The sequence below is a fragment of the Carlito syrichta genome, unplaced genomic scaffold (genome assembly GCF_000164805.1).
Source record: "Carlito syrichta isolate Samal-C Ts95f unplaced genomic scaffold, Tarsius_syrichta-2.0.1 Scaffold305731, whole genome shotgun sequence".
NCBI classification, from domain to species: domain Eukaryota; kingdom Metazoa; phylum Chordata; class Mammalia; order Primates; family Tarsiidae; genus Carlito; species Carlito syrichta.
In genome coordinates, this window is record NW_007249827.1 from 541,943 (window position 1) to 557,220 (window position 15,278).

General features: G+C 41.0%; 1 protein-coding gene across 1 annotated transcript in view; it reads right to left on the bottom strand.

Annotated features, from left to right (window-relative positions):
- BORCS5 (BLOC-1 related complex subunit 5) overlaps positions 1-15,278 on the bottom strand; it is an 88,567-nt gene that overhangs the window by 15,923 nt on the left and 57,366 nt on the right. The window contains exon 2 of the mRNA XM_021714727.1: positions 11,319-11,476. Coding sequence (XP_021570402.1) covers positions 11,319-11,476 — 158 coding nt within the window. The remainder of the gene's footprint in view (positions 1-11,318; positions 11,477-15,278) is intronic.

A 15,278-nucleotide genomic window follows, 5' to 3' on the forward strand; every position in this document is an offset into this window, starting at 1 on the left:
GCTCAGCCTGTAATCCCGCGCCTTTGGGAGGCTGAGGTGAGTGCATTGCCTAAGCCCGCGGGTTCAAGACCCACCTGGGCAGGCAAGACCTCATCTCTACAATAAATTAAAAAAAAAAAATTAGCTGGGGGTGGTAGCGTGCATCTGTAGTTCCAGCTCCTTGGAAGGCTGAGGCGGAAGGATCGCCGGAGCCCAGCAGGTCGAGGCTGCGGTGGCCGGGAGTGACCACTGCACTCCAGTCTGGGCGACAGTGAGACTCCAACTAAAAAAAAAAAGAAAAAAAAGAAAAGAAAAGCAAGCATATACTGTGAAACTACGAAAAGAGTGCTATAAAGAAATACTAGGTAAGGGAAAGTGTTTGAACGTTAGGCATGAACAAGGAGAGGAGCTGAAGTAACAGGCCTTTTAAGAATCAAAGGGAAAGGAAGAGTAGAAAAGAGCCTTGGCCGGGTGTGGTGGCTCACACGTGTAACCCCAGTACTTTGGAAGGCGGAGATGAGAGGATTGCCTGAGACCAGGGGTTCAAGACCAGCCTGGGCAACTTGATGAGCCCTTGTCTCTACAATTTTTAAAAAAATTAGCCAGGCATGGTGGTGCATGCCTATGGTTCCAGCTACTTGGAAGGATGAGGTAGAGGGATCACTTGAACCCGGCAGGTCGAGGCTATGGTTGACATGAGCACGCCACAGTACTAACCTGGGTGACAGCGTGAGACTCCGATTCAATTTTTAAAAAGAACCTCGAAGGTGGGTTTTAGATCTAAGTTCTGAGTTCACATCCCAGCTCCACTTTCAACAACTTTCAGTAATGTTGAACACACTACCTTTCAGGTCTCTGAACCTCAGTTTAGCTGTGAAATGTAGATAATATGTGTAAAATGCCTATTATAGACCTGGCCCATGATAAGCATGCAAAAAATGGCTGCTATAATGTTATTATTACTGGTAGGAGTAGTAATTAGCAGTAATATTATTACTGCTACTACCTCAGGAAAGGAGCTGGAGGAGCCACCTTGGCAGGTGAGGTGGGGGAGGATGAGGCATATCTGTCAGCCACACCACTAACCTGGACTCCCCTTTCCAATGTCCAAGATTAAAGGGAAGTAAAAGTAAGTTTGTGGGACCTAAGTGACACATCTCCTCTAGTATTTTAAATATCACTCAATATTTTAACACTTGAGTTAAGGTAACAATGTAAAACTGGGCAAACTGTTCTCTATAATTCCCTCATTTATGCACCCATGCCATTTATGAACACAAAGGCTTTTTAACTAAGAATAGAAAAAAAATCTCAGAGGGAGTATGCAGGTAAACATCTGGCAACAAAACTCTCTACCTATCCTATGCTTCAAGAAAGGACCCAGATACCCAACATGGGATGGTGATGATATTAATATAATAATTAGGTATATTGCCACTGATGCCACACTTGCACTCCTAAACATTACACTGGATGACCACATATGACACAAGCTAGAGCCTGATCTAGAGTCCAGAGGTCCAGACCATTTCCCATGCACAGGGTTGAGGTGACAATGCAACTTTACTACATAAATTGATCTGGCGCACATTTTCTGAGCACAGGGGAGGAGTAAGGAGGGAGATCAAGGGAGATTGGGAACGTTTTATCTGTACAGGCTATGGGCACATACTGATGCGAAAACAGGATTCATCAGCAAACCTGGGAGCAGATTCCAGCAGAAGGGAGCACAACAGAAGGTGAAGGAGCAAGGGTAGAGACCAGACAGCATCTGAATCCTACAACTTTCAGAAAATATTTGACTATTACAGTATATGCAGGAGAGGCAGAATGAGTGACTCATTATGGAGAACTGGAGTCTTAGCAAGGGCAAAAGAGAATTCTTACACTTCTAGGGAAGAGAAGAGGCTGAGGCACTTTGGGATACAGGAAGACACCATCACTGAAACTATGCTGTCATCATGTCACTAATGCTTGTACTTGTACAGAATAACATTTTGCACTCCCTCCTTGTTTGTCTTGCTACATGTGAAATCATTATCCCTTTTCACATTCATTGTCCCTTTTGCTCTGGCTGCAGGTTGGCTGTCACCTTAACTTTCCACGTGGGCAGTTTCCAGTAACAGTTGACATGACCTTAGACAAGTGATAAGTTCTCTCTACTCATGTGTAGAATGAGAGCTGTGGAGTGTTCCCAGGATGTCAACCAAAGTCTTACAATATTAGAGTACAGTCTGTCAGCCCGGGCAGAAGAAAATTAACTGTTGTTTCAAGCTTTAGGGATACATCTGAAGAAATCCTTTGGGAATCCCTGGCAGAAGATCTGAAATAATTACGAGACGTTTTTTAAAGGAGTATAGATCTGCAAGTCTCCTCCCAACTAACAACAGAGATAGCAAATAAGACTCTAGTTAAGACTGTCCAGATAAATATGACAATTAGCAGGTTGATACTAATGAACAGAATCTTGGGTATTGGGATTGCCATTGGTCAAAATATTTGAGAAATTTCAGGTACAGACAGAACTGTAAGGAAGAGTCTCCTGGCTAGCTCTGTACTGACCAGCAGGTCTTTATATTACAAGTTCCTTTCCTGGAAGGCCTCCCCAGACCACCCCATGTAAAATTTCTACCGCCTGACATTTCATATCCCCTTTCTTCTTTCTTTGCTCATTCTTCGTATTTACCATCCCACATGCTATTTTAGCTCTTCACCTTGTTTATTGTTTGTTTCCCCAGTGGAGTGTAAGGTCTAAGAAGGAGGGATTCTTGCTTGCTTTGTTCAGTAATACACCCTGAATACCGACAACAGGGTCCGGTGCAGAGCTGACTACTTCATAAGTGAAGCAGACATGTAAAGGCACGCACATGCAAGATTCTCAGAGGCATGTCTTGGTGAGTCAAAAGCTGCAGGCAGGAAGAAGGAACTCTCCTCCTCAGGATCATACATTGTGGGAAAAACAACAGAAATATTCCAAGTTGGGAAAAAAGTCATGCATACTTAAGATAGAAATTTTGTAAAATATAGGAAAATGAAAAAAGAAGCAAGCTAAAACCAAAATGCCACTGATAATTTCATCCCTAGGGCAACCAATTAAGTGGCTGTCATGTTTCCTTCTCTCTCATCTTTTATTAAGAATATTTAACATAGTTTAAATCTATTTGAATATGTAAAGTTATATCCTCGGTTTTTCCACTTATTATTAAAAGAATAAGACTTTTCTTGATGTCACTCAGTTTTCATTGGCAGCAGGACTTAAACCAAATGAAATTTACCATAGAACCTTGCACTGGCCATTCTGAATCTCAAAGTTGGACTGCAGATGCATTTTAAGAATCTTAAGTTCAAAGATGATACAAGTGTTTTAAAATGTAGCTCAAAATTTAGTATACCTCTGGGTACACATATAGACTGCCCTTTCCAGCCTCTTTTGGAGTGAGCTGTGGTCATGTAATTGAATTCTTGCCAAAGTCATATGCAACACATAGGTTTAGCCCATTAAGAACCTCCTGTCTGTGTTAGTCCATTCTCTTTTCCTTTCTACCAACTGGATGTTATCAGCAATGTGGTTTTTGGAGATGGCACAGCCAACAGGATGGAAGGAACCTGAACTGAATCCCTGAGCTCAAGGGGAACTTGCTCACCTGTCAACCAGAAACATCCACCTTGAACATGAGCAAGAAATAAACTTCTGCCGCATCTGAGCCATTATAAATCTTTGAGTCTACTTACAGCTGCAGCTTAGCTTACCCTACCTAACACAACCTCATAACCTTTATGTTCTCTAACAGAATGAAAAAACTTATCAGTCATCGGATGAAATAATTGAATATATTAAGTTATTCATTTAACAAACATTTACTCGACATCTATTACATGCCAGGCATTGTTCTAGGCATTGTAGTAATGTTCCAATTTGCTGAAATTCCTTTATTTTCTTCACTGAAAGAGATACAGGACAGGGAACATCTTCTCCCGGCTATAGTTCCATTCCTATAACCCAGGTGCTCTTGGTTTTGCCTCCTTGTTGGCTTAGAGATTGCAGAAACTCTGGAGCTCCCCACAAGAGAGGCCACACGGGACCTCTGATATCGCCTGCTCTGGCAGACTGGAAATGAGCTGGGTGGGAGGAGGACAGGGCTCTAGCGCCTGGCACACGCGACCAGTGCTGGGAACGCTGGCGGAGCCAGCCATCTGGGGGCATGTCTAGGGCAGGCGAACTGGGGGAAATGGGGTTGCTGTTCGCACATGCTCATGTGTCAGTGTCCAGAATTGGAATGGAGTTAAATCTCAGAGCAATCAAATAACTGGGCTTTGCTCATGCCTCGCCAAAAAACACAAGCCTTGGTTTCCAGCAGGCAAGTAATAAACTCGATTCGGCCCTCTTCCAGGATTTCTGTCTTTTGGCAAGACAGTGCTGTGTGAAGGAAGTGTGAGCAGGCCAAGGAAGCCCTCCCCGTGCAGCAGACCCAACGGCCAGCCGAACCAGAAGCTGCCACTCCCCCACCTGCATTTTCTGCCACCCCAGGGACCAGTTGCATTTCTTACTGAAAAGCAAGGTTGCCCAAAGGACAAGAAGGGGGGAAACTATAGTTATATTGTAAGACCGCAACCTGGAATTCACGCCAGAGTAACTTATGACATAGAAGGGGAACACAAAATTTTCTTGAAATGCCTTGCCTCAGTATTTCAGCAAAAAGAAGCCGACATCTCAATGCTCTTGTCGAAATTTGTAGATTTAAAACAAGCGATCCCAACGCATTTTATAACTTAAACCAAGAAAGTAGCAACTGATGCCAGAATATATTTAAAAGCAGCCACAGGAATCCAAACATGTTGTCATTTAACAAAGATTCAGTTTACAGTGGCAGGCAGACAGCAACAGTCTCACCTGGCCAACGGTTCATGCTAATCAGGCTTTTAACCAAAGCTCAGAGTGAATGATAATGCCAGTGAAGACACTGATTCTCTGTGCAACACTGGGAACAACTCGTATAATCTGGATCAATCTCTCCCCTGGGAGGACACACAGTACAGGAAGTCAGGTCAAATACTCAGAAAATGGCTCCAGTGAGGTCTTACACTATTGTTGACAGAAAAAAAATCCCTGTGTGTGGGTCTGCAAATGGCAGCTCTTGGATATTCCGCCAAACTTTAGTGGAGTACCTACAGTGTGAAAAAGGAAAGGCTAAAACTGAAACAAAGAATTCCAAAGAAGAACATAAGGAGTAGAGTAAAGTGGAAAACAGGACTGGTGATCAAGAAGACACATCTTTAATATCATCTTGGCTATCAACTAATAGAAAGATCTTGAGTGATTCCCAAATACACTTGAAGAACCATGGTCTCTTTTATCTAGTCAATGAAAGGGCTGAATTAGTGAAATTTCAGGGCCTCTTTGTGATACTGTGTAATCATATGGCTTTCCAAGGATTGCAACTCTTTCTCAACCATTCATCTTAAACCCCCAATCCCCACCCCATGCTTCATGTTGGTCTATGCTAACACATTATGATTATCAATGCATCTAAAAGTTAAAACACTGTTACTGTATACTTGCTTAAAAGCCTTGGCAGCATGATGTGATGATTTCCAGCATCACATCATGCTGCCAAGGCTTTTAAGCAAGTATACGGTAACAGTAACAAAACAAGCCTAGTGGCTTGATCTTAGTTAAGAAGGTATTCTACTCTATGAACATATTTAGTACTCACCCACTGACAGCACCAAGAGTGAGACAGAAACATGACCCAGATCAGTGACAAGACATGCTCCAAAGGTCTCAGCTATGTCTTCTTAGGCTGGGTATCCGCCACCTGCCTCCTCCCCCAACTCATCCCTCTCTCCCACCCCCAGGGAAAGCACACAAGGGGAATAAGTGGCTCCCTTCTTGTTTGCCTTTCAGTTAACCCAAATTTCAATGACAGATGTAATGTAAAACTGAAAGTATCTGTCTGTCTTAACTAGAAATGATACCACAGGAAATCACCAAAATAATAAGTGATATATCCACAGCCTGGAAGCCCAAGACTAATCACTTGCCACCAAGCAGTCTCATATTCCTCAGGATCCACATTCCCCAGGTACTAGTTTGCTATCCACAAAGCAGAAAAAACAGTTACATTAACTACCAAAATTCCAAAAAATACATATTCATGACATAAAAGAAATCATACAGGGTGAAGGAAATCACAGCGGGCTTAAAAAAAATCTACCTTGCCTCTATTTAGTTCTTATCATACTTGGATTGTTACGAGCAGAGCTTAAAATGAGCCAATATTTAGCCTGCTCCTGGCATCAAGAAAATTTCGCATGGGCCAATTCATGGCGATGAGGTTAGGCCTTTCTCTTTAGTTATCATTTATATTTAAACCATTTATATTTAAACCAGTAACAAGAGCTGACACAGGGCTTACAACATGGCAGGCAAGATCCCTGGTCCTATACATGGAGCAACTCATTGAACCCTCGCAGAAACCTGAGGTGGATGCTATTCTTTACTACACTTATGCCACTGAACAGAAGAGGAAATTGAGGCTCAGAAGGATCAAGGAACTTGTCCAAGGTTATACAGCTAGTTAGAGGCAGTACCAGGATTCGAACTTTGGCATTGTGTCTCTGGAGTTCACATACAGAACGATTTTGACAAACTGCCCACAAATACAAATACCAAATACAAGTTTCCCCACTTCAGCTGAACCCTCAGTGCCTCACAGTGCTCATTTCTGTACCACCACCTTGTCACTATCGCCACTCTCAACAAGTGAACTTCCCTTCTTCACAGAGAATCCCCAAACTCCTGGATGGGTCTGATCTATGCCAGGGATCCTCTGTCATAAACCTGCCTGAGCCCTCCCTGTTCTCTCAAAGCAAATGCCCCAGAGAGCTCTAACTCTTACCCCCTCAGGGACCTCTCCTTTTCCCCTCCATCTTTAATCTTGTCTCTTTGGCCTCTTCTGCCTCAGCCTGTAAACATGTTCAAGTGTACCATCTAAAAAAAAAAATTCCCTCTAATCCATCCATTTTTAATTTAATTTTGGCTGCTATCTTACTGTGTGGCCCTGCACAAATTGCTTACTTTCTGTAACAGGCTTTATGTTTGTATCTAAATAATGAGAGCATGGACCAGAGGGTCCTTCCAACTCCAACATTCTGTGATTCTTAATACAGAGAAGATTTCTTCCAGCAAGCTTACCAAACTCAGGCCCATTTCTTCATTGTCCCTGAAGCCCCAAAGTTAATTTTCTTCTAAGACAGTCTAGCTGTTCCCCTGCCAGCAATGCCCCCCTCTTCCTCTCCATTCATTTCCTAAAACCTAGTTTTCCTTTAAGACCAAGTTAAAACCACATCTGCTCCAGGGTATCCTGATCTTGAACTCTTACAGAACTTTAGCTATAAGCCACGGCTGAATACACTCCTTTGACAGTATCTTTATCTTTCATAGTTTTGCTCTGTGTATCTTCATTCCCTTATCCAGGATAAGCTCTCAGAGAGCACGGACTATATAACCCCTAAAGGACCCCTGCACTAAGTGAGTCTTCAATCATGGCTCAGCAATGCTGGCTGGCTGACTGAGGGATCATCCTACCACCATTAAAGAAAATAGTGGTTGGTCAAATGTGGTGGCTCACACCTGTAATCCCAACACTTTGGGAGGCTGAGGCGCGAGAATCACTTGAACCCAGAAGTTCAAGACCAGCCTGGGCAACAAAACAAGTCCTGTCTCTACAAAAAAAATTAAAAAACCAGTCGGGTGTGGTGGCACATACCTGTAGTCTCAAGTACTTGAAGGCTGAGTCAGAAAGATCGCCTGAGCCTAGGAGGTCGAGGCTGTGGTAAACTGGGAAAACTAGTGGTCAAAATATATCACAAGACTCTCTGGTTGTAAAGGAAATTACCCTCATTCTTCTCTGACTCTCACATACGCAAATCTATAACCATAAACTTTTCATTCAAAAGCATCAACCAAATTTAACATAAGAAAGCTTAGCTAACTCTTTGATTCTCTTTTATCTGAATCAGAAATGGTTACAGCCCTGCTTCCCTTTGGTCTAAACTTCAGTGATCACAGGCACTGTAACTTTATGAACCTCCAGCTGAGGTTCTACCCTTCCAGTAACATGTTGCTCCATGGCTACTAAGTTTCCCTTCTTTTCAACACATATAGCATTATGTTACTTCCTCACTCCTCTAACCTAATTTCCAGGAAACATCTGGAATAATATCAGAGACTTGGTGTTTGATCAAAACTACATCCTCTGCTTTGCTTATTTGGAAGTGACTAATTTCAGCCCTTAGGTTTGAAGTGAGCGTAGATGGATGTACTTGTTTCAGGAGTTTGCTAAACTCACCAACAGAGAACCAATAGACACACTAAATCACCAGTGAAGGCCCTTAAACAGTGCTCATCTCCTCTGCCTGAGAGCTACTGAGGTACACTCAGCACCATGAGTACTGCTCTCTGTTTTGCTGTAATCCAGGATAACTACTGGCCAAAGTGAATCTCAAAATTCCTCAAACAGAATTTTAAACTGTTTCTGGTTTTTCCTTGGCTACAAGCTAAATCACCTAGAGCACGTTCTTAAATACCACTACCCAGCTCCCCTCCTACCACCACCACCCTCCAAAGATTTTGATCTAATTAGTTTGAAGTTAGACCTAGACATCTGTATTTTCTTAAAAACATCTCAGCTGTACTGACTGAGTTAATGTATCATTGTTAAACATTTCAGGTATAACAGCATTGTGACTATATTTTTAAAAAGGAGTCCTCTGTTAGTGGGAAAAATGGTGAAATTCAAAATAAGGTCTCCTTTTAGTTATTAGTATTATACCAATGCTAATTTCCTGGTTTTAATTGTTGTACTAAAATTATATAAGATGCTCACTTTAGGGGAAGCTGCATGGGGGTTGTACAGGTACTCTGTGAACTATTTATGTAACTATTTACTGCTTCCTAAGTCTAAAATTATTCAAATTTAAAAGTTCTTTTTAAAAGAATTCTTTATTTTTTTAAGTTATATACTTAAATATTTATGAAAGAAATGATATGTCTGGGATTTACTACAAAATAGACCAGATGGGGATCTGGCAGGGAGTGAGTGAGGGTGCAGATGAAACAGGAGTATTCACAAGTTATAACTAGGGACTGGCTAATGAGTACATGAAGGTTCATTGCGTTACTCTGTCTTCTTCAGTGTACATGTAAAATTTTCCACCATATATATTGGAGGAAAAAAATTCCCAGATGATTCTAACATGTAGTCAGGGCTGAGAAACTGCTCTGAAGTCTTGAAAGTATGGTATTATGAGGAGTTGCGTCTGGTACTTCCAGCAATAAAATCCTTTCCCCAGCACTCTGACACTGAGCTAGTTACTTCATCTCTCTGTGCCACATTTTCCTAAACTGTAAAACAACAGATATGGATTAGAGAAACTCTTAAAAAGAGTAAGCATCAAAAAGTCAATTTATTTTTCTGAAATCTTCCCTTTGAGAGTTAATGTCATAGGTAACTTCTAGCACAATAGTCAAAAATGGAAAAGTCTCACATCGACAACAGCATTTCTAAAAGAATATTCCAAAATCTCTCCTCCTAAGGGATGTTAATAGATGTTACCTAAGATAAAGGTTCTGGGGTCAAATAAATTTGAAAAGTGCTGATTTTCTTCACTGTGAGATCCTAAGAACTTTAAATAAGATAATATGGCTTGTGACTCTCCAGAGGGTAGTGATGGAGTATGCAAAAAGTTTGACCTTCTTTACATGGGACATGTTTTACAGAACTTATTTCAGCAATAGTGCTCTAGACCAGTGGCTCCCAAATTCCAGCTAATGGAGGGTATCATCAGTATCATTTGGTAAGCTTATTAAAATAATGATTCACAGACCACTCCCTAGACCTACTAGGAGAGGGGAGAACTCAGTATTAAACAAAAAAACCCCAAGTGATGCTAATATTAACAGTCATGTTTGAGAATTAAAGCTCTGTAGACCACAATATAGTAAAATAATTTTATAATATTTGCAAGGTCATATCAATGACAAACAATATGAAAGGTCATGTTCAATAGTTTTCCAAATTTTAGAACTTAATCCACAAGAAAGGAGTATATGCATACAACATTTCATGAAAGATAAGTACGAGGTATTGGCAAATTTAAATATGTCAATATAATCATTATGTCATAATTTTAAGGATAGTTTACACCTCTATTACCAAACAAAAATTTGCAGTGATTCTTGACCCATCACTTATGCATTTCTTAACATGCCTCCTCTCTCACCAGGGTTCATGACCAGGACCATTTGGTTAAACAAATCAAACAAAGGAATGTCATTCACATAAGTGGTTTCTCCATCTCAGAGCTCCTGCCACTTCCTTGACATTACACTACTTCAAGGTATCGAGAATATAAATCCCTTTTTGAGTGAAACTTTGGAAGATGTATTTACTTACCCCTTGGTGTCCCCAGAACTGTGCCATGCAACCGCTGGTCAATGATACATTTAAGTGCTTAAAAGAAGTACCTACTTACTGGTAATTACACAACATTTGTAGCATGCTCTTTAGTTTATGAGGTACTTTCACATGAATTACACCACTTCTTTCCTCTAAAGACCTTGTGGGTTAAGTAGGCATAATTGTTTCCATACAACCAATAAGAATCACTGGAGCTTTTTATGTGCTAACACAGTGAAGAATATAATTGAGGGAGATGTCAAGACTCCTGCTCTGAAAGAAATGATAACCTACTGGGAAACAAAATATAAATTATATATAGGAAACTGCTAAAATCAATTCAAAGATATAATGTCAGCTAGAACAAATTAGTACAGCAGGACTTTACACATAATAAAAATAGCTAACACTTACTAAGCAATTTTGTTGTCACTCAACCCTTGGAGTAGGTTATTACTATTAACCCCATTTTCTTTTCTTTTTTTTTTTTTTTTTCTTTTTGTAGAGATGATGTCTCACTATGTTGCCTAGGCCGGTCTCAAACTCCTGGGCTCAAGCAATCCTCCTGTCTCGGTCTTCCAAAGTGCTTGGACTACAGGTATGGGCCACTATGCCTGACCTAACCCCATTTTTCATATGAGGAAACTGAGACAAAGAAAAGTTAAGCAACTAGTGCAACCAAATCAGTGGTGAACTCCACAGTGGCATTCAAACTCCATATCATTCTAGCTCTGAGGACTACTCCTTTCACTATTACATTTTACTGCTAGGAAAGAATCGCCCCAAAGCACTGGTGACAAATGTCAAGTCTGAAGATGGAATCAGGAGCAGCAGGAACACAATAATGAGTAAGCAATGCTATTTCTCACAGCACATTACCTCTTTGATTCGCTTCACCAAAGCATTCTGATCAAAAGCAACAGCCTCTGCACACTGATGCAGGTGATCCTGATAGCGGAGGCAGAGCTGCAACACTTGCTGAGAGTCTAGCTTCTCCAATTTGGCATTTGTTGGGGAAGTCTGGCCACTCAATAGCCCTTCAAAGGAGAAAAGAAAAGAATGAAATGAAGTGAAATGGCTGACAATAGACTTGTGAATAAAGTAGATTAATACGTCTACTGAAGATAGGGTAAGAGACTTAAATTTAATCTTGCATCTTTTGCTATATGTTAGTAACAATCATTGCAACTACTATTTACGGAGCATCTATTATGTGCCAAGCACTTTTGCCAGGTGCTTCCTGTGCATATTTTTCATATTCACAACTGCCTTGAAAAGTGAGGTATTAGATATTAGCCCCACTTTACAAATGAGGAAGCCAAGACACAGAGAGGTTAAGTAACTTTCCGAAAGTCCAGAAAATGTATTTAATTAATTTTTTAAATAATTAAAATGGTTGTCTAGGAAAAAGAAACATGAGGGGGGACCAAAAAAAAAAATACTTGGAATTTACTTATAAAAAATTGTGCATTTACCAGGGGAAGTGAGGACCAGTTGGAGACCCAAACTTCACCTGCATGCAGCCTACCTGTGTAGTTAATTCTTACTTTTACCCCACATCTCTATAATAAAATAAAATAGTATTTTTATTCTTACATGTTCAAACTTCAGTCACCTTCAAAGTTCTCTCTATTTGACTGTATTCAGATGCTTTTTCCACTGCTCAAAACAATTTTTGAACTCTTCTATGTTGATACCTTTTAGTGCTTATGCCATTTTTTGTTTCACCCCTTCCACATCAGCAAAGTGTTTCCCTCTGAGGATTTTTTTCATCCAGGAAAACCAAAAAAAGTCACCTGGGGTGAGATCAGGTGAATAGGTAGGATGGAGCACGGGGATCATGCCGTCTTTGGTCAAAAACTGCTGAACACTCAGCACAGTTTGGGCAGTAGTGCTGATAAATCACACATCATGAAATGGGCAAACGTACTGGAAGAATCTCAAAAAAAAAAAATTCAATGAAGTCGAGCACAGCCTCTTACAATGTTAGCTGGTACACTGATGCCAGTGGGTTCCTAGAACACTTACCTAGTGGGGGAAGCCTGTACTGAAAGGGGCCTGCCCTCCAAAAAATAATTCCAGTTTTTTGGAAGTCCCCTCATAAAATGTATAAGGAAACTTCTAGGAGATACTAAAAGTAAAAAAAACAACAACAAGAAAACAGACCACCAGCTAATATGCCAGAAAATCTCATTCTTTGCATTTTCTTCTAACAGCAGTTTAGTCATATAACTACTAAACTTCCCTGAATTTGCATAGGGCATTATATTTTCATAAGTATATAACAGGATCATTATTAGCATTTACAGAGGAAGAAGTCAATAAATAAGACTAAACAATTTGCCCGTGGTGACAAAGCAAAGCTCTGACTAGACCTCAAGCCAACTGCTTTGTGCTAAGACAGCAATTCTCAAACTTTTTGGTTTGTTGTCAGAACAAAGAGCTTTTGTTTATATGGGTTATATCTATTGATAGTCACCTACAAAAATTAAAACAGAGAAAATTCTTAAATACTAAAGCATTTAAAAATAACAATAACCCCTTTACATGTGAGCATGCATAACTTTTTTTTTTTTTTTTTTTTGAGTTGGAGTCTCACTCCTTCGCCCAAGCTGGAGTGCCGTGGCATGCACGCTCACGGTCACCCTAGCGTCGACCTGCTGGGCTCCGGCTCCTCTGCCTCAGCCTTCCAAGTAGCCAGAACCACAAACATGCTACTACACTCGGCTATTTTTTAATTTTATTTTACTGTAGAGAAGAGGTCTCGCCAAGTTGCCCGGGCTGGTCTCAAGCCCGCAGGCTCAGGCAATCCACTTGTCTCGGCCTCCGAAAGTGCTGGGATTACAGGCTGAACCACCGAGCCCAGCCAACATTTTTTTAAGGAAAATACCAATATTTTCTAAAATAAAAAGGAGAGAAGAGTGACACTGGTTTATATTTTTATAAGTCTTTTTAATGTCTGCCTTGGTAGAAAACAGCTGGATTCTCATGGCTGTTTCTACATTTTTTTTTTTTTTTTTTTTGATTGGAGTCTCACTCTGTCGCCCTGACTGGAGTGCAGTGGCCGCTCCCGGCCACCGCAGCCTCGACCTGCTGGGCTCCGGCGATCCTTCCGCCTCAGCCTTCTGAGTAGCCAGAATTACAGGCATGCGCTACCACGCCCAGCTGATTTTTTGATTTTATTGTAGAGATGAGGTCTTGCTGCCCAGGCGGGTCTCGAACCCACGGGCTCAGGCAATCCACTCACCTCAGCCTCCCAAAGGCGCGGGATTACAGGCTGAGCCACCGAGCCCAGCTGTTTCTACATTTAATCTATTGCTATTTCACACTCTACTGTAGCCTCTGGAACACTCTACTGTACACCTGTAAGACAATAAGAATGAACTGAAAATAATGTCTAAATATTATAAGAAAAAGTTTTGACCTCATAGAATCCCTAAGCAGGGTCTTGGGGATCCCAAGAGATTCTTATCATACTCCAAGGACCACTATGCCAGGCCATGCTCAATCCCATACCAGAGCCAACGCTATGGCACAAGGTACGCTGAAATACACATGACTATGGGGCACACATCGGGCAGGATCAGGATGGACCCACTGACATCTAAGCTCATCTTGGGAACCCTTCCCCACTCCTGCCCCCAGTGATCCATGTCCACTCCTCACTGTTCTGATACACGGGAGGTTCAGCCAGTGTTTTTCCCCCATACAGGCTGTGTGATGGGCTACCCAGTTGGGGTGTTCAAGAATCCTTGGAAATGCATGTCAACATACTCAGATTTTCACCCAGTAACTAATCCACTGCTAGTCCTAACACACGAGAGTACCAGTCACTTGACCTGAACCTGCCTCTAAGTAGTATCTTTTGGCGAATCTGGTATTAGCAGAAATGGAAATGTACTTTAAATTCAAATTCTGGTACACAAGATCTTGTGTGCCCTTTACCCAGTTTATCCCAATGGCAATATCTTGCAGAATGATAGTATTATATCACAACCAGGATAATGGCATTGATACAATCATGGTATTATTCAAACTTCCACCCCCATCTTTTTTTTCTTTTTTCTTTTTTTTACTTAGAGACAAGTCTTGCTATGTTGCCCTAGCTGGCCTCAAACTCAAAGGCTCAAGCGATCTTCCCACCTCGGGCTCCCAAGCAGCAAGAACTATAGACAGGCACATGTTACCATGCCTGGCCAGATGTCCCCACTTTGGTTGCACTCTATATGTGTGTGTGTCTGTGTGCACGTGCATGTGTTTAGTTCTATACAATTTTTCCGCATGTGCAGGTTCATATATCCACCACTACAGTCAGACACAGAAAAATTCCTCACCACAAAGATAACTTGTGCTGCTTTTATAACCATACCTACCTCTTTCTTTCTCCCACCCTCCTTCCCATTCTTAAAAACGGGCAACCACTAATCTCGACATTGCTAAACTTCCATCCTTTCAAAAATGTTATCTAAATGAAATAATACCGTTTGTAACCTTTGGGATTGTATTTTTTCACTCCACATAATACAACAGAGATTCATCTATGTTGTTGATATATCAATAGTTCAGACTCCTTTGTATTTCTGAGTAGTATTCTATGGCATGTATGCACCAGAGTTTGTTTAACCATTCACCCACTGAAGGATATCTGGTTGTTTCCAGTTTTGAACTATTACAAACAAAGCTGCTATGAGTAGTCATGTACAGGTTTTTGTGTAAACATAAGTTTTCATTTCTCTGAGATAAATGCCCAAGAATGCAATTGCTGGGTCATACGGTAATTGCATGTTTAGGTTTATAAGAAACTGCCAAACAGTTTCTCAGACTGCCTATACCAAGAAA